The sequence below is a fragment of the Engystomops pustulosus genome, chromosome 4 (genome assembly GCF_040894005.1).
Source record: "Engystomops pustulosus chromosome 4, aEngPut4.maternal, whole genome shotgun sequence".
Classification (NCBI taxonomy): Eukaryota; Metazoa; Chordata; class Amphibia; order Anura; family Leptodactylidae; genus Engystomops; species Engystomops pustulosus.
The window spans coordinates 88,203,014-88,221,692 of record NC_092414.1 but is presented as its reverse complement, the minus strand read 5'-3'; the positions used below and the strand labels follow the sequence as shown (position 1 = coordinate 88,221,692).

The 18,679-nt window shown below is 40.1% G+C and overlaps 1 protein-coding gene across 3 annotated transcripts in view; it reads left to right on the top strand.

Annotated features, from left to right (window-relative positions):
- The window catches only part of TBC1D30 (TBC1 domain family member 30), a 51,589-nt gene that overhangs the window by 28,329 nt on the left and 4,581 nt on the right, over positions 1 to 18,679 (top strand). For all 3 annotated transcript variants that reach the window (XM_072146632.1, XM_072146633.1, XM_072146634.1), the window contains 7 exons: positions 406 to 591; positions 3,838 to 4,006; positions 6,049 to 6,217; positions 10,201 to 10,306; positions 13,358 to 13,470; positions 16,862 to 17,001; positions 18,180 to 18,386. In XM_072146632.1, coding sequence (XP_072002733.1) covers positions 406 to 591; positions 3,838 to 4,006; positions 6,049 to 6,217; positions 10,201 to 10,306; positions 13,358 to 13,470; positions 16,862 to 17,001; positions 18,180 to 18,386 — 1,090 coding nt within the window. The remainder of the gene's footprint in view (positions 1 to 405; positions 592 to 3,837; positions 4,007 to 6,048; positions 6,218 to 10,200; positions 10,307 to 13,357; positions 13,471 to 16,861; positions 17,002 to 18,179; positions 18,387 to 18,679) is intronic.

The window sequence follows — 18,679 nt, the reverse complement described above, 5'->3', positions numbered from 1 at the left end:
CACTAAGTTTGGCTGCCAATGTTGTTGTGAGATGTCATCTCGGTGCAGCAATGTGCAGTGATGGCAGTCACACATCATTACTATGGTAACCAAGCAGAGCAGTCTGTTACATAATCACTGGGAGCAGAGCATAAGAGGTAGGAGGAGTTACTGAGAACTGAAGGATCATGGGTCTTGTAGTTTCCAGTGGTGGCCATCTTTGTGATAACTCCACTTTATAGAGGCCATAAAATTTTGTGAATCATAAAATCAAAATATTTAAGCTCCATTTTGTGACTAATGAGTTACTTATATTTAAAGCAGCATGGGTTTTTGTATCAAGCGTTCATATTCCTGGAATACCCCTTTAAGTTATTTTCTCAAAGTTGATTAATAATTGTCATTAGTATATCTGATTTATTTCAGGATCTCCACAGAACAGGTTGCAGTTCCTATTGTGGGCAGGAAGCGGAACAGGATAGAGTAGTGCTTAAACGTGTGCTCTTGGCTTATGCCAGATGGAACAAGATTGTAGGCTACTGCCAAGGATTTAATATTCTTGCTGCCCTTATACTGGAAGTGATGGAGGGCAACGAAGGAGATGCACTTAAGGTAGGCAAAACTACTTGAACCAGACTTGTATTCCTACTACTTAAACCAGAATTGTATTTTGTTGTGACGTGAAGCTCAAGTTTGGCAAGACACAGCAGTTTAGCTTTTACAACCAGTAAAGTCACGTGGTTTTCCTTGCTAAGGCTCAGACCCCAATTGTATCATATGTATACAATCTTTCTATCACTTTTTTTATAAAAAATTTTATTGGAGGCAAAATGGTGAAAAAGTGGCTTTTCAGACATTTAAGCGTAATTTTTCATTACAGGGTTCATTACCGGCAATAATAATAATAATAATAATAATATTTTTATATCACTATATTTTTAAAAACTTTTATAAACTTTTTGGGACACGGCCATACCTAATATGTTTATGATTTTATGCATGTATTTTTATAGGTGTTCTAGCATATGGGGGTGATTTGAATGTTTTGGGGTTTTTTTCATCATTTTTAAAATCGCAGAAGTTCCCAGCAGGTGTAGTCTGTGACACCTCTCCATACATCCCTTCATGACTGCCTGATGTATATTTACAAAGAGAATGGGTTAAAAGTCCTTGTTTTAGAGTAGAAATATCCAGAGAAATGACTTTTGATGTCTAGAGAGTTCAGAAAGAGATTTGTTTAATAATTTCCCCAGAAGAGGAGCTTCTACAAAGGATCTTCACAAAAGTAATGGTGGAAGTGATTACCCAGATCCAAAAAAAGATACTTATTGGGGGACATTTACTTAGTGTCGGTGTCTGCATTGGCTTTGTTACCGACCTGCTCTCGGAAAGAAGATAGACATTTAATATTGTAGAGCTGTGCAGAGACATTTCTGGCGCCTAGACTATTTTTTGTCCCGGGACCAAAATCTGTCCCGAGCACCAGAAATGTGTCCAACAGTTCTTGCTAGACCAGTTTTCTTTTGGTCTACTTTCCGCCAGTTTACAGCGCCCAAAAAGGGGTGCGACACATATTAATTGTGTCTGAGTTTCCACTCCGCCCAAGCCACGCCCCTTTTCGGAGCAGACGGAAAAAGTCATTTTTTCTGGCGCCGCCAGCTAATAAATAGGTCTGAGAGCAGAACATGTGGTGAGAGCGCCACAAAACTGGCGGAAACGCCATAGTAAATGTTCCCCATTGTCTTCTGTTTAGGCAACCTGTTAATATCTGCCAAAACGAATCCACAATTGAAACTCCACACAGTCACTCCTATCCAGATTCTTCAGAACATCTAACTACAGGATGGATGGTGGACTCCAAGTAATCAGACCTGATTCCGGGCACAGAAAAATAATTTTTAGGGTATTCTACTAGTTTAAACCAAAGTTCTTTCCATTAGAGAAACAAACAAAATTACATTTTGTGATAACCAGTTTCCAAAAGTAAACTTACTGTAGCATAAGAGAGGCCATGAAAATCTTTGATAGCATGCATACAGCGTGTAGCTTCGTTCCCACACCAGGACTTTACAGACATTGATTTTAAGGATTTGGGACTAAAATCCAAGCCATTTGGACAAGACAGTAAAAATTCCTGGAACGGTCAACAATACTCTGCTCTGGTGGAGAAAACCTACAGAAAAGGATAGTGTGGAACCCCTGGCTGGTAGATCCGGATAGGTGCCAGTGGTTGAGGTAGTGTAATTCCAGAATAGAACGTTCATTGTCTGGGAAGAATCCGTTTACCAGAACTATGGTTAGTTTTGGGGTACACTCCTGAAATCCACAAAATGGTCATGTGAAAATGAGCAGAGTCATATTTGTCTCAGGTGAGTCAAGTTTAGAGTCTGGAAGGGTATTTCGTTTCAAATGACTCTATCTTTGGTTCTATGGTACCTACAAAGATTATTTTGTGTTATATTAAGCAGAAGATAATCTTTCAGATCACAACAGGTTGAGTTACAGTAATACAGACAATTAAACAAATTTGCACAAATTGGTTTTTTATCTGCAGCTTGCACTTCCAACCATGTTTGTTTTATGATCTGAACATGGTGACATCTAAAATGAACCTCTCCCTGCACCTTCTCAGGAAAAATATGATTATTCTCATTTTCATGTACTTGATTTCACACAAAAGAGGAAATCCTAAAAAGGATATTTCATACTCTACCTAAGGTAACAAGTAGTTTGGGTGACCAGTTCTCTATAGTATTGTATATTTCTGAAAGCTGGATACAAAACTTTTTATTTTTATGCAGTACATAGGGTACTGACCAACAGTATGTTCTTTGGTGCAATAGAAACTGCTGAGTCTCTTAAAATGCACTTAATGAACGCTCGAGAGATGATATCACCTGGCAACGTTTCGTAGTCAAAGTGCTTGTCTTTGTTAATTATTCATGGAGAACTCCAAACGTGTAACTCATGGAAGAAAAAACATTAGTCATGTGTTAATTTCATCAAAGCTCCTCTAAAGTACCATATTTCAAAGATCAAGTGACGCAGGAAGTTAAAATTAATATTAAACAAAATTCATATGACTGTTTTATCTTGTTAAAAATAATACATAATTCCTCTCAATATTTCTATCTGATCACAGCCATTGTTGAATGTATCTAGATTTAGCAGTGTTGTCAATTAACTACCGTATATACTTGTGTATAAGCCGAGTTTTTCAGCAAAAAAAATGTGCTGAAAAACCTCACCTTGGCTTATACACAAGTCAAAAAACAAACAAAAAACTTAATACTCGCCCTCCGGTGTCTCCGATGTCCGTCGCGGCTTCCGGTAGCTCCCTGTGTCTCCTCTTCTCTAGCCGTCAGGGGCGCGTCCATATGATCTGCCGGCCATCGCACACTGTGATGCGGCGGTGTCCCGCTGATGACGTCATCAGCGGCGACAGCGCTGCATCGTAATGTGCGACGGACGGCCAATTTCATGAGAAGCCGCCGGGAGCCGCGACTGGGAACATCGAACGACGGACATCCAGGACTCCGGAGGGTGAGTATTAAGTTGTTTTTTTTTTTTTTTAAATCTGTTTGGTAAACTGCGGGGGGGGGGGGGGGCAGGCTGGATGTATACTACACCCTCGGCTTGTGCTCGGGTATATACGGTACTCATAATTTACTGGTTGTCATCCACTCTATTTTCATTAACACTAGGCGCCTTATATTCTATGTTTGGTTCCACGTGTATTCAATTGCAGGTATGGACACATACAACAGCAGGCATGCTTTATGTCGCATGAACCATAAACCTATCATTAAGTTTCTTTTTATTTGTCTAAGCATAACCATTGTTTGTCTTTCAATACAGATAATGATTTATCTCATAGACAAAGTGCTGCCAGATAGTTACTTTGTCAATAATCTGCGGGCACTATCGGTGGATATGGCTGTGTTTAGGGATCTCTTGAGACTGAAGCTGACAGACCTGTCGCACCATTTGGATGTGCTTCAAAAAACCGCAAATAGAGAAAGTGGGGGTAAGTGGGTTTTTTTTTTTTTTTGTTTGTTTTTTTTTTAAGAATAACTATAATTAAACTTGCCCTAAATATGCATTGCCATTGAAATTTTGTTACAATTGTATTAACCCCTTAAGGATGCGAGACGATATAAATCAGCGGCCAATTTATAACGTCTATGGAACTGCCAGTGTGCCAGTGCGATCCGCATGAGGAGACCAGCTGTTACATACAGCCTGGTCCATTCTGTGTCTTCCCGACATGGAGATCACTACCTCCTGCGCAGTTTAAGTCAACTGCCGCGATCGAGTTTGAACACAACTGCTAAGAGGGAGCGCAATCATGGGTTTCCATGGCAGCCAGGGGTCTGACAAAGATCTCCCTGTCTGCCATATACGGTTGCCTATGAGATCCAGTTCAAGACTGGATCTAATAGGCCAACTATCAGTAAATCACTCAGATACAATACATTGCAATACAGAAATATAAAGGGATCAAGGTATCCCGGGTGTAAGTCCCCTAGTGGGACAGTAAAATAAAATAAAGTAAATTTAAAAAATGTAAATACGTGAATAAAATAAAACACGCCTCCCATTTCCCTATATATACTTGTATATAAAATAATTAACATTACGCCTAAACACAAAATTGGTATTGTCACGTCTTTAGCAACCTTGGCCAGGTACATTATTATACCTGTATTGTCAGGTGTATATAAAAACATGACAAAAACATGTAATAGAAAGAGATCAAAAAGTCAGATGTACTCTATAATAGTACCAATCTAATGCTACCTTTTCCTCCAATAAACGAGCTTTAATAACCCTATTTTGATTGAGGAATAAAAAAGTTAAAGTTCTCAGTATATAGCGCCACTTGGGCAAATGCGTTTCCATAAAGAGGAGTTTTTATTTTCTTTAGTAAAATATAAGAAAACCTATACATGTTTGGTATTTCCTTAACTGTACTTGCCAATAGAATAATTATATCATGTTTATTATGAGTAAATGTTTAAATTAAAAACACAAGCGGCAAAACAGCTGTTTTATTCTGTACGGTTTCAGAAAAGGGGTAATAAATTTGAATCCTCATGCTATTTTTACCATAAAAGTAAACCCATTGGAAAATACAAATCTTCCTGAAAAAAACAAGCTTTTATTTGCCCTTTTATATGTTAGATTTAAAAAGTTAGACCTTTTTACGTTTTTTCCTGCTCAAATTCCAAAAGATATGTGTCCTGACGGCCATTTTAGGCCATGTCCTTAAGGTGTTAATGGACCTTGTAATAAGCCTAATTGTAAACCTAACTCTGCTTGTACTAGAGTCTAAAGAAATTAACACTGTACTCACTTTTCCCGCGACCCCACAGGTGGTCCTCTTGCTACTGATGCTTCGGGTCCTTCAGGTTACCTCATGACACCGGCAATACAGAAACAAGGATGCCGGCAAGGGTCTGACATCATTGTGTTTGTCGGACGTGCACGGGGACCTGAGGAGGAGCCGAAGGACCCAAAGAGGCATCTGAGCGTCCCAAGCAAGGAAAGGAGCTATTGGGGGGTGTCATTAAGGTGAATACAGTGTTTAATTTTTTTTGATTAAAGGATTGGCAGGCAGGGGCTGGCAGGCTATATCGTGGGAGGGATGGGCTGGCTATACACTGCAGGGGCTGGCAGGTTATATTGTGGAGTATATGGGCTGGTCAGCTTTATACTGGCTGGTGGCTGTGACCAATGCATTTCCTACCCTATGCCTATACTCTCGTCAATAGGTTTCACTCGTTTTATGTGTTAAAATTGGGTAAATCAGCTTATACTCTGGATAACCTATATTCGAGTAAATACAGTAGCTACTTTTCACATGTGTGTTAAGTCATTTTTTTTTTTAGGAAGAAGTATCTGTGAGGGTTGTATGTTACTCCTGTGATGTATGAAGGACTGGAGTGGGTGTCTGGGAGACATAGCACAGATTAATGGGCTTGATAAAACTAGGGAAAATTAAAACAAATTATGTAATATTTTCTTATTCAAATTTAAGTAAAAATATATTTGTTTTATTTATTACAGGTGGCTATGAACCGCCTCTCACTAATGTCTTTACTATGCAGTGGTTTTTGACTCTTTTTGCAACCTGTCTTCCAAACCATACTGTCCTTAAAATTTGGGATTCTGTGTTCTTTGAGGGGTCTGAGATCATCCTAAGAGTAGCACTGGCCATTTGGGCAAAGCTTGGAGCGTAAGTTTTTAATTATTCTTTTACAATACAATTTCTATGTAACATAGGTATATATTGTAAACTTTAGTAGTTGATTGCTAGCGTTGCAACACCAGTCAACCCCTGCTGACCACCTCCTAGTTCCCTTGTGTGTCGAGTTGATGGCAGAACTTCCATCACTAATTGCACTACGCATGGGGATAACTTTATTTGTCATTTATTGTATTAAGTCACATAAACCCCCTTAAAGGAAACATTCAGCTGTTAACCTCTCACAAATTCTGACCTCACCAATTTTAGAGCAGCACACAAGGATTCCATCCAAGCTTTTTATATTGTTGATCCATACATTAATCTTTGTTAAATCAAAATATGCAAATTAGCATCTGAAGTGGGGAATTTGAGCCAGGAGGAGACTGTTGCCTTCTACCCATCCCATTTCCCCCCCCTGCTCATTTCTCTGTAAAGTAAAGCATTGCATTGCATTAGTAATTATTTACTAATGTTGCCTGTGAGACTCAAGGCAGCAGTTACACCAGTACCTGACCTCCATTCCCCTGTACAGAGAGCTGCATCCTGTAATTTTCCCTCGGCACACACCGCCTCCAGTTGAAACTCACATTCTGCTAGGGTGAAGGGGCAACCAGCACAAAGAACTACAGAGAACTTAGTCAAGCACTGAGAGGCATGTCTGCGCAAGTGATACATTAATAAACTGGACTCAAAATAAATACTTCATTAAAAAAGCTATGATTAAAAAGCAATGCCCTTATCCCTGGTTGCTTTTCATGGCGGCAGTGTTAAAAAAATAAGTGCAGTCACACTGAGTGAATCCTGCATATTTTCATTATTTCCTGAACTGCCCTGCCTCCCTGTTCCTGATTGACTGGTCTCACTGCTACCACCATGCTGTCACATTGATCTAGGACCGTTTGCCAATATTCAACTGCAAATATATACAGCTCCTTTTACTTTCCCAGGGGCTGTTATCAGGGGTAGGACATTTTGAGAGGTTGTGTGTGACTCCGCTCTGCTACATCATTTACCAGAGCAGAGGAAGAGTGAACAGAAATCAACTTGTTGATAGTTACTTGCGTTGTTACTAATTCTTTGCAATGTCACGAGCAAAACCAGGTACCTTTTGTCCCCAAAAGCGACTAGCTCGCTTGCAGGTACCCGCTAGCCTAATGGCGCGAACAATACTGAATATGTATGTACAATTGATTCAGTGAAGTATTTCTTGGTATACTCTGTATTCTTGTATTGAACAAACAAAAATGCTACTGTACATTGTATTCATCCTATTTTAAAAAATTTAATAAAAAGAGAATTGATAAAAAACAGAAATCAACCTTCCGCCTCACTCCTCCCTTAGGGTCAGCAGTAATAGTCTTTTTTAGAAGAATATATGAGACAAAACAACAGACAAAAGGACAGTGCCTCAGGTGATAACTTCATTGTAGATATAGAGTGATGGAGAAAGGCCTGCAGCGGGGCTGCTCACCTTTTTACCACTTTGGTATAGCCAGATTGTCCCATGCAGGGGATGTAGTGATGGCTCTTGGCTCTGGATGTACGAAGGTAGCTGCCTCTGGCATTAAGAACAGGGCCGGAACCACCATCATGGTGGTCCGGTATTGATAAGCAATAAAAGAGAGAAAAAATAGCCAGAATAGGTGGCGCTGACTCAAAGTACTATATTTAGATGGAGTGTCCACATCAATGAAATTAATCAATTGACTCTTCTCCCAAAGAAACTAAAATACTTTATTCATAAAAGAGTAGGTGTTAAAAGATCCAATGTATAGAATACAATGAAATGAAATAAAATAACTTACAGTTGAATGAAATATATCATGTCACTGTTTAGAAGAATGGTGGCTATAATCCTATGGATAACTTGCATGGACAGAACTGTATTAAAATTGCTAGAATGCTTCTGACACACAACCAATAATGCTTCCACAGGCCACAACCCGTTACCCCAAGTGATTGAAATATATGACTGCATGGGGGAAAATGGATAGAATCTGTATTCTCTCAACTATATGTGTCTCACTCTGTGGTCCATAAAATGATGAGAATGAGTCGTATGTGCTAGCTTTAAGAACAAAGCTAGCACACATCCTTATTTTAGTCTTAACTGTAGTGCCGCTAGTTCAGTCATAAGACTTAGATTGCATAATATTCCCATGTGGTAGGTAGCCTCACATCCAATGATCAGTGTAAAAAAAACCTATTATGCTTTATTCCTCAGACAGCATATTTCCTTGCAGATTGTGCTTTCATTGCTGTAAATGTGCTCTTGAATGTGTATTAAAAGCAGGGGCGTTGCAGGTAAAAGATCCGGGGCACGGGCCCCAATGCATGTGTATGGCACTTTCAGTAATGCCCGCTACTGTACATACCCTCCCTAACATTTTGGTTCTGCCAATAATAACGTTATGCTATTGAGGGTATATACAGCTACAGAAACACAGGAGAAATCCCTACGTGTTACAGACAGTGACTGCTGGTGACATGTCCAGTTCACTATTAGGCATCACCACATGTCCTTCACTGTCCCAATATCTTGGTTCTCTGAAGGCGCGTTAACATGTTGCAATTAAAAATGCATCGCAATCAGCTTTGAGGTGGTTTTAGGTGCAGTATTGTTATTTTAAGTGAACAACATTTGTGGAACAGGTTTCCCCTTCAAACTCAAATTCACCCGTTCAGATCATGTCTTTCACCTGTTAAATTGACAAAACTGCACCTAAAACTGCAACACGTAAACACACCCTGACGGTGGTATCCTGCTTCTGCCCTAACACTCTCCCAAAATACTGTAAGGCTGCGCTCACAGGTTTGCATCTAAACAAATACAAGACACCAGGTGCCCTTATCCATCACATAACCATCACTGGAAACTCATGTGTGAGCAAACCAAGGCCCCATCCTACTGCCACGTGTGAACACACCCCAAGAAGTGTTCCCCCAGTAATATCCCCCATACAGCCCCCCTGCAATGTCCCCATTTATGTCCCCCCACACACAGCTCCCCTGTAATGTCCCCCCACACACAGCTCCCCTGTAATGTCCCCCCACACACAGCTCCCCTGTAATGTCCCCCCACACACAGCTCCCCTGTAATGTCCCCCCACACACAGCTCCCCTGTAATGTCCCCCCACACACAGCTCATGTGATCGTGACATCATAACAGGTCCTGCAGGGAAAGCAGTGTACACTCTGCACTGTGAAGCTTCTCATCACGATCTATGTCCAGAGGACACGAATCGTGATGAGAGAGGATGATGCCCGGACAGCGAGACAAATGTACTGCTGACCCAGGGAGATCCGGGGCACGAGCCGCGGATCTTTTGACCTAGTGACGCCCCTGCTTACAAGTGATCCAATAGTTATCAGTGTTAGAGGCCACAATTTGGCAGGTCCAACTCCTGACAGATTTCAATTTCTTTGTCACTGCCATGCAAGTCTGTCCCACCCGTTAATGGCACAAGGTGTTATCAGCCACATAACTGAGGTTTATTGGTTGTGTCCCAGGAAACGTTTCAGTTGTGTTCATGTGTTAAAATGTGGTACAAATAGAATGTGACTGAGAGTGCCCCCCCCCCCCCCCCATCTTATAATATTCATGTTACATGACCACATTTTTCATTGCTTTTATTTGTAGTAAAAGACTGAATAAACAATTAATGCAAACTGTACACTACATATTGAATTACATAATGAAGTTGTAGTCTGCAGATAAATGCACACTTTTACTTGCTTTACAGTTAAAAGTTTTGTACACTTGCTGAATGCACGGATTCTTTTGGTGATTTGTATTCTGTGATATTTGTACTAGATAATTTGTGGTAACGTGATATACAAGAAACTTGCTTGTGTCTTGTTTCTAGGGCAAATTGAAGTTAATGAAAACTCTGAAAGAATGTTTTAACTACGGTAGTATTTTAATAATTATGACTTATATTAGTAATAAATTATTACTGTTCTGTTTCAGGCAGATCGAATGTTGCCAAGATGCAGATGAATTCTACAGTACAATGGGGAGATTGACACAGGAAATGCTTGAAGACAACCTGATAGACAGCAATGAACTGATGCAGGTTATTAGCAAAATGAAAAATGTTATTTTCTAAGATATATAGTTGATTATATTATGCACAGTTGAATAATTGGTGCAAATAGTGATGCACACAAAGGCGTGTAAATGGTAAACGTTGCACCTTTTTGTGTGCTGCCTTACATACACTGTTAGACTAAATTAACATGGACGTGCAAGCATGCTTCGGCGCGCTGCAGAGGAGGAGGGGTGAGTGCTGCTCCCTTACCATAGGAAATAGCGGTGCATGGCTTTAAGAACGGGAAAGATAGAGCATGTTTTATTTCTTTGTTATATACCGTGCGGTAGGGTGCCACACAGAGATCGCATTAACGCCTCTACAAGCGTCTGACGCATGTAGAGGAGTTTTACTCCTAGAAAATACCCTGATGCATATAAATTCGTATCTCGAATCTGTCTGGGCCAGGAGCTACAGCAGTGACATGAAGAGGCTGTAGCTCCCGGCCCAGACAGATTCGAGAGGCCCGATAGAAGATTGTGACTGGATCTCAGCTAGTCGGTACAGGCTTTTGTCACATGACCCAATGAAGAGGAGACAGGCGGGAGGGACAGGGGCATGGGCACTTGGCAGCATTGGGCTGAGGGAGAAGTTTCCTGCTTTGTGCTGCGGTCTGTATATTACTGTAGCAGTTTCTCCCCCTCCTCTGTGTTTGCTAAGCTCTGCTACATCAGTGGAACAGGAGGTGGAGGGGCAGGGAAGCGCATGTGAGCCGGATCCAGCTACTACTCAGCCCGCAGTGAGTGCCCTGATCTTCATCAGAAACACATGTGAAAACTATGTATGTAAGTGTGTTTCTGATGTTTACACTGTGTTCCAAATTATTATGCAAAAATTGTTTAGAAGTGATACGGTAAGAGTTATTTTTTTTGTTAGTTAAACTCATTGATGTTACTGTGTGTCAGGGCTCTTTATATCACTGAAAGCAATTGCAGACACCTGTGCTAGTTAGTTTGGCAGGTGTGTCCAATTAAAGGCAAGACTACTTAAGAAGTCTGTCCCACATTATTAAGCAGCCTACATTTTCAGCCACAATGGGAAAGAAAAAGGATGTGTCGGCTGCTGAGAAGCAACAAATTGAGGAGTGTCTAGGTCAAATTTGCCAAGACGCTTCATCGTGATCATCGCAGAATCAAAAAGTATGTAACTGATTCACAGCACACAACTGCGTGCTGATAAGGGAGAATTGAGGACTCTTTTCAACAGGCGATTATGTCAGGTTAAAAGAGCAGCTGCAAAAATGACTTGTCATAGCAGCAGACAAGTTTTTGAAGCTACTGGTGCCTCCACGTCCCCCGAACAACAAGATGCAGAGTCCTTCAGAGGTTTGCAGCTGTGCGTAAGCCATCCTTTCGACCTCTTCTATCCATTGCACACAAGCAGAAGCTGCTCCAGTGTCCAAACAATACAAGAAGAGTGTCTTCAAAACTGTTTTGTTCACCAATGTGTGCCGTGCAACGCTCGATGGTCCGGATGGATGGAGTGGAGGACGGCCGGTTGATTGACACCCCATGCAAACATAGCTAAGGCACCAGCAGGAGGAGGTAGAGTAATGTTTTGGTCTGCCATCATGGGGAGTGAGATTGTTGGCTCCTTAAGCATACCTAAGGGGTAAAGATGAACTCCATAATGTATGTGGAGTTACTCAAACAGCCCTTCCTGCCATGGTTCAAAAAGAAGAACCGGGCATTCTGCAGCAAGATCATTTTCATGCATGATAATGCACCATCTCATGCTGCAGATAACACATCTGTATCTCTGGCTTCTATGGGCATAAAAAGGGGACAAACTTATGGTGTGGCCCCCATGCTCCCCTGACATCAGCCCCATTGAGAACCTCTGGAGCATCATCAGAAGGAGTGTCTATAATGGCGGGAAGCTTACAAATTCAATGGATGAGAGCGTTCAGAAGCTCCTTTCCTATGTGCAAATGTACCATCACCTAGAATACATTTTTGACCTGAATTGGTTTCATTTCAGTCTGTAATAATATAAAATGACCATTTTTTTTGTTTTCATAAAAATGAAAAGGTTGAAAACTTCTGCTGTGTATAATAATTTAACCATGAATTTTGAGTTGTTTTTTTTAAATATATTATTGTCATAGGCAGTCTGTTAAAAACATTTCAATTCTACTCAAATAGTTGCTGACTGGAAAATTACAATGACTGTAATTTATAGGTAATTTTGGAAAATATGAGATATTATTTGGATAATTTGGAACACAGTGTATGTGTTTTTGTGTTGTGTGTAAGTAGGTGTGATGTCTGATCTATATGTGTACATTGTGTACATGTTTATGCACATGTATAATGCACGAATGTAATGTGTTTGTATTTACTGTACTGTGTTTACAGTACTATGGTTTGTGTTAAAATACCCATCCCCACTTTCACTGTATAATGCCAATCCTCCCTGCACTGTATAATTCCTATCCCCTACAGTGTATAACCTCTCCCCCCCGCACTATATAACTTCTCTTTCTTACTCACAAATCTGGGGATCTGGCCAGAAAATGACCACTGATTTTGTAAATTGCTTAAACCTTTAGAGTACAAGTAATGTCATCTCTTTACTTGTGTATTGCAATATGCATGAATTTGTCTGTATATGTTTGTTCAGTTTTGATAATGAAGCTTGAGCATCTTTAAAGTAAAAATCTACATTTTGAGATTTGCGCATTAAGGACACTTCATCTTGTGTGTCTTCTATATTGTGATGAAACACTCCTGCTAGTGAATTGGGGGTCTGTAGTGATACAGTGATGGTTGCCAGGTAGGTAAACAACACTGGAGATGAGTGTAACATGGGGAGAAAAGTGCTGTATACTGGCTGTGCAAGCGTTTCTTGACTGGGCTGCACTGCAATAGGAGAAAATGGGGAGGGGCGCTTTATACAAACAGTTGCTATGCAAGGCTTCATGGGAAATGTAGTTTAAACCTATAAACAAACACTGTAGGAAACAAATAGAACATGCTTTACATATGTATTTATTGTGATACTTGGAAAACCTTTTTTATATGTCTGTTTTTGTAGACTGTGTACTCGATGGCTACTTTCCCATTTCCACAACTTGCTGAACTAAGGGAGAAGTATACATATAACATCACACCTTTCCCAGCTCCTGTCAGGTCTGCTTCTTTTTCCGGGTAAGCCGTAAAATCTATGATTATGACAGCTATACTGAATTGAGTTCTTCTTAAAGAGGACCTGGCACTAGAAGCTGCTTACTAAAACAAACGCAGCAGTGTTACAATGTTAGCCTTATCGGAAACCTCAATAACGCTAAATAACACTGCTGCGTTGTATATTACAAACGCTGGACCACTCTAAAAGCGCGATTAGGGGCGGTGACTGCTGCGCGTCATGCCTATGGAGTAAGTGGGGCGGTCCGGGGAAGAGGCAGTGTTTGTAATAGGTTTCTGATAACCCTTATGTTGTAACACTGCTGCGTTTGTTTTAGCACTAGGAGCTGCTTACTTTAGCAGCTCCTAGTGCTGTATTTCAGGGCCACAGGTCCTCTTTAAGTTTTGCTGTTGTTGAACACAGAGGCACAACTAAGAACTCACAGGCCCCAGAACAAAGGGTTTTTTTGGGACCTTCATGCAACTTTCCCTTGGGTCCAACGAAAAGTTCTAATGGTTATAAGCCACAGGAACTTGTCATAAGGTAGCGCCTAATACAGATTCTTTAATGCCATTATTACCATAAACTGCAGCATCTAAGAGGTTAAAGGAAATGTGCCATCTGGAATCTACTTGCCCATGTAGCTCCAGTGGCAGATTACCTGGGGCAATGTGATTCTGGCTTTGTTCTTTTATAAGTTAATTTGCAGTCTCCTTTGTCCTAAAAAAAAAATACTTTTTTAAATATGCAGGTTGTCTTCAAGTGCTACTGGGGTGTCACCATTGCCCCTGCAAGGTCTGGTAACGGCCCACGCATGTGCAGTAGCTCCCAGAGTGCCCCTGGCTTTCAGTATCCTATGCCGAATTCATGCACAGAGCTTTCCCTAAAGCTGGTGGCACGACAGGAGCTACTGCACATGCATGGGCCTGTGATGTGTAATAGCCAGAGCCTCTGTTGCTTGCAGGGGCTATGGTGATGCCCCTTGAAGCACTTGCAGTTCATCTGCATATTTTAAAAAGTCGTCTTTTGAGGGCAAAATAGACTGTAAATTAACTAATGAAGAACACAGCCAGCATCACGGTGTCCTGGGGAATCTGCCACTGAAGGTTCTTGGGTAAATAGTTTCTATATGGTAGATTTCTATTAAAAACTGGGGTTCAGATTTGCTTTGACCGTGAGCACTAAGAACTAGCTTCCGGTTTACCCTAAAAAGGGTTATTTTTAGATTTAATATTTTTGACATATCCACAGGACAGTAGAGTTTAATGGGAATCTCTCATCAAGCATGATAAACCAGGGCATTTAATCATAGATTGAGGTACGGTGACAATCTTACATTTGTTATCCATGGCCTCCTTCTAAAATCAACTTTTAAAATTCTGCTAATGAACGTGAGGGGCTACCATAGCCCATCTGTGATCTGGCTTTACAGGCTGTTACTCTCTCTCACCCTTGCTCTTTCTCCCTTAGCACTTGAAGTGTTCATAACACAAGTGCTGAGCAGACAGGGGGTTGGATAACATAGTTTAACAACCTGTAAAGCTAGGTCACAGATAGGCTAGGTTATCACTAGCATAATTTTAAAAGTTGATATGAGAAAAAAGGAGGCTATGGATAACAAATTTAAAGAAGATTACCAAAGTCATGGTGTCTGGATTTATGAGTGAATGTCCCCGGTTTCCCAGGCAGACAACCTGGCTTCTGAATTTTATAATATATATTTTATAATATATATTTTATAATATATTATGAGAGATAGAGATTTATTTTTTAAGCAAAAACCACTTGTATCGGTGATTAAACAAGATAGGTGACTGCATCAGTGTAGCTACAGCATTCTCGGTGTATGTTTTGGTTCACAATTCATAAAAACAAATGGTAGATTTCCTTTAATGTTGTAGTTGATGGAGGCTGTGAAGGGTCATCTGTATACTTTATGCATGTAAACACATTTTCAAATGTATGGAATTTATGGTGCTTTATACATAAACATAAAATATTCATTTAAAATAAAAGTGGTGTGTTTCTGAAAATTACCTCATTTTTTTTTATAACTTAAAGTGTAACTGTAAATGTACTTGACAAATAATTTAGCACAGCTGGCAAGAGCCTCTGACAATTCCACTGATACATGTATTATGCATCTGGCTTCTTCCTATCTTGGGATATAAGGCTAATTGATCATCTAAGCTTTCCCTGAAGTGGGCAGGACCTCCTGGTTGTGACATCAGCTACCAACCCAGCCAAACAGGACACTGAACTGCTTGTACCGAAATCTAGTGCAGGGCAGGTCAAAGAAACCAGGGCACTGGAGCTCTGCATCTTACAGTAATCTTCTAAATCACAAAGAAAAATTTTATTAAAACATGTCCACCTACAATATAAAACACCTACATAGAAATAAAAAGATGAACACATGGCAATATCACAATGTGTGTTACGCATACAGTGAAACCTCTCCAGAAGACAACCTCACAATTATATTCTATGGAAGCTGTCCCTTGTATGCTGACCACCCCTTACCTGTTTAAAGACGTTTCACTGTATACATACTGTGCTGTGTGTGCAGAATCTGTTAGCCATTCATTAAAACGGATGGGAAGCCTGAGCGCTCTCTTTATTTGTGCGTTCAAACTTTCACACGTAGACATTTCTACTATAATAAAACTTTAAACACGAGCTGCTCTGCTACATACCATTCTTGGTGTGTAATTAGATGACCTGAAGCATGTGATCAATCACATGCTTATGACATCACTCAAGGTCTAAGAGTTTTTTAGTTGCTGCTGGGACTGATATTCTCCTGCAGCTACTGATCAGGAGTGTTCACATCTAATAGAAAATCCTCCCAACAGCATCCACCCGCCTTCTGGATACGGATTCCCATGGTAACCAACCAAATAAAAGAGACAAGGTAACAGCCCTACTAGATGGCAAATGGATGCACATAGCTAACAAGTGAAAATTAGAGAATTGCTTATTTTAGCGTATTGCAGAGCTAGACAAAAGTTTTTATATTTCATAGTTGTACTTTAAAATTAAGTGTTTTAGAAGGATGCATTTATTGAACTAAAGTCGGGGTGCATTCACAGGTGGCGTTTAATACATGTGTTGCAAAACTCAATGCAACAACTGAAGAGAGATTTGCCAAATTAATTTTCTGTTCACATTTGTGATTACCAAACACAATAGTTCATGCATGTGTTAACGTATGCGTTCACTGTTAACAAATACATGTCTTAATATAATGTCTACACATGGGTTTATATCACGTTTACGTTGCATTTTGTAAATGCAAATGTTAACATAAATTTAATTAGGCAAATCTCTCTTCAGCTGTTCTTTTATGTTTTGAAACCCATAATGCATCCTTTAAAGCACCATATTTTATTTATCGCCTTTTTAACATTGCAGACACCCAAGTAAAATGCAAGACAGTGATGAAGAAAATGACATTGATGATGATGACATAAATGCCAATTCTGTTGGATGTCTTGGCCCATTTAGTGGATTTTTAACTCCAGAACTGCAGAAATATCAGAAGGAGATTAGAGGTAAATGGGGAAAAAGATTTATTATTTCAGTTTTCTTCATATTTTATGATGATGGGCCTGGACAGAGAGGATTTTTCATTTTTTCCCTTTGTGCAGACTACCAACTTAAAACAACCTCATTGAGTACATCATTGAAGCTCTGCCTCTTGGTAAATATGGCCGCAGTATCCACCAAGTTGGACCTACGGCCAGGTCTGATCTGGTGGAGTCCTCTGCTGTAGTCTCCGCCAGAAACTGAATGCAAGGGGAAGAGGAGTATAAATCGTCCTTATTTGGACAGTGACTTCATCGGTTCCCCCCCCCTCCTGCTGAGTGACATATGTGCTCAGCACTCTTGAGGAGGAACGCCATATGCTGCATCCAATCCCCATAGGCTTTTATTACATCTGCCGAGGGAACGGTGAATGAGGGGTTTGAGAGAGATGCTGCCTGTGTTGTGTGTGACACTGAAGAGAATTTCTAAGGGAGGAGTGATGAGTAAGCTGATATCTCTTTGAGATCTCTTTCAGATTCTTTTTGAACCCCCTCATTCACCTTTCCCCCAAGAATGCTCCTCAGTGAGTCACATAGCCAGGGTCTCTTTCAAGTCCCTTATTCCTGAGGGGGCACTTATAGCTTTGTCAGTGGCAGTTAGGTGGCAAGGTAGCTTGACATTATGCTGGAGTGTTGGAGACTTTCCGGCCTCAATGACATAATCTTTAGTAACATCAATAAGTCTGTCTGTTTGTTTTTTTTTTAATTTTTTTTTTTTTCGAAGAATGGTGGCTCTAATCTCATGGAAAGCACTTTTGGTAAAACATATATAAAGACCATCTAAAAGCTGCGTGTGGGTTCTAGAAGATTAAAACTGGTCTTTTTCTCTTGTTTACACAGCTGTGAATAGGTGTTTACCCTTCATGCTCTTTTTCTGACTAGTATGTAGTCAGCGCTATATTCAAATATCAAGCTGTAATTGAAGGGGTTAATCCTCACTTCCAGAGCTGTTTAACCAAACACAGGGAAATTTAGATGTGAGCTCAGCATCCTCCATAGACGCACACTGTACAGGCTGGAATACAGATCTCTATGGCAGGCAGTAGCTTTATTTTCATAAACTAGGCAGAATTTGTTTGATAAAAAATGTTATAAGATATCTTTATATAATCGCGTTTGTCATTCTTTCTCTTGGTTTACACTAGATCAAAAAGTGGAGCAAAGCTTAAAACTTGGCAACATTGCAGAGCTAAGCCCGGGTGCAGTTGATTCCTATCGAGGAGAATATCATGCTGTGTTTAATAGTATGATGATGGAACGTATGACAACTGACATAAATGCCCTCAAACAGCAGTACTCTAGGATTAAGAAGAGGCAGCTGCAGCAACTCAATCGGGTTTACATTAGAGCAGGTAATACTGTGCTCTGTTTTTTTTTTTTTTTTTTTAATTCAAATACTTCACGTTTGCTTTACGCAAACGCATGAAAAGCATCCATATATATGGACTCATACAGCACGGAAATACAGAACTGCAGAAATCGCACATTTGTGTGAATGCAGCCTTGCAGTATTTCCTTTTGGGCATTGACTATATACATAAATTTACTATATACATACATTTTTTTCAAATACTAGTTTAAAGAAAAAAAAAATTACATTTGTGAAGATAATTTCCCATAAATGTAGTCATTCCTTCCCTTTTGA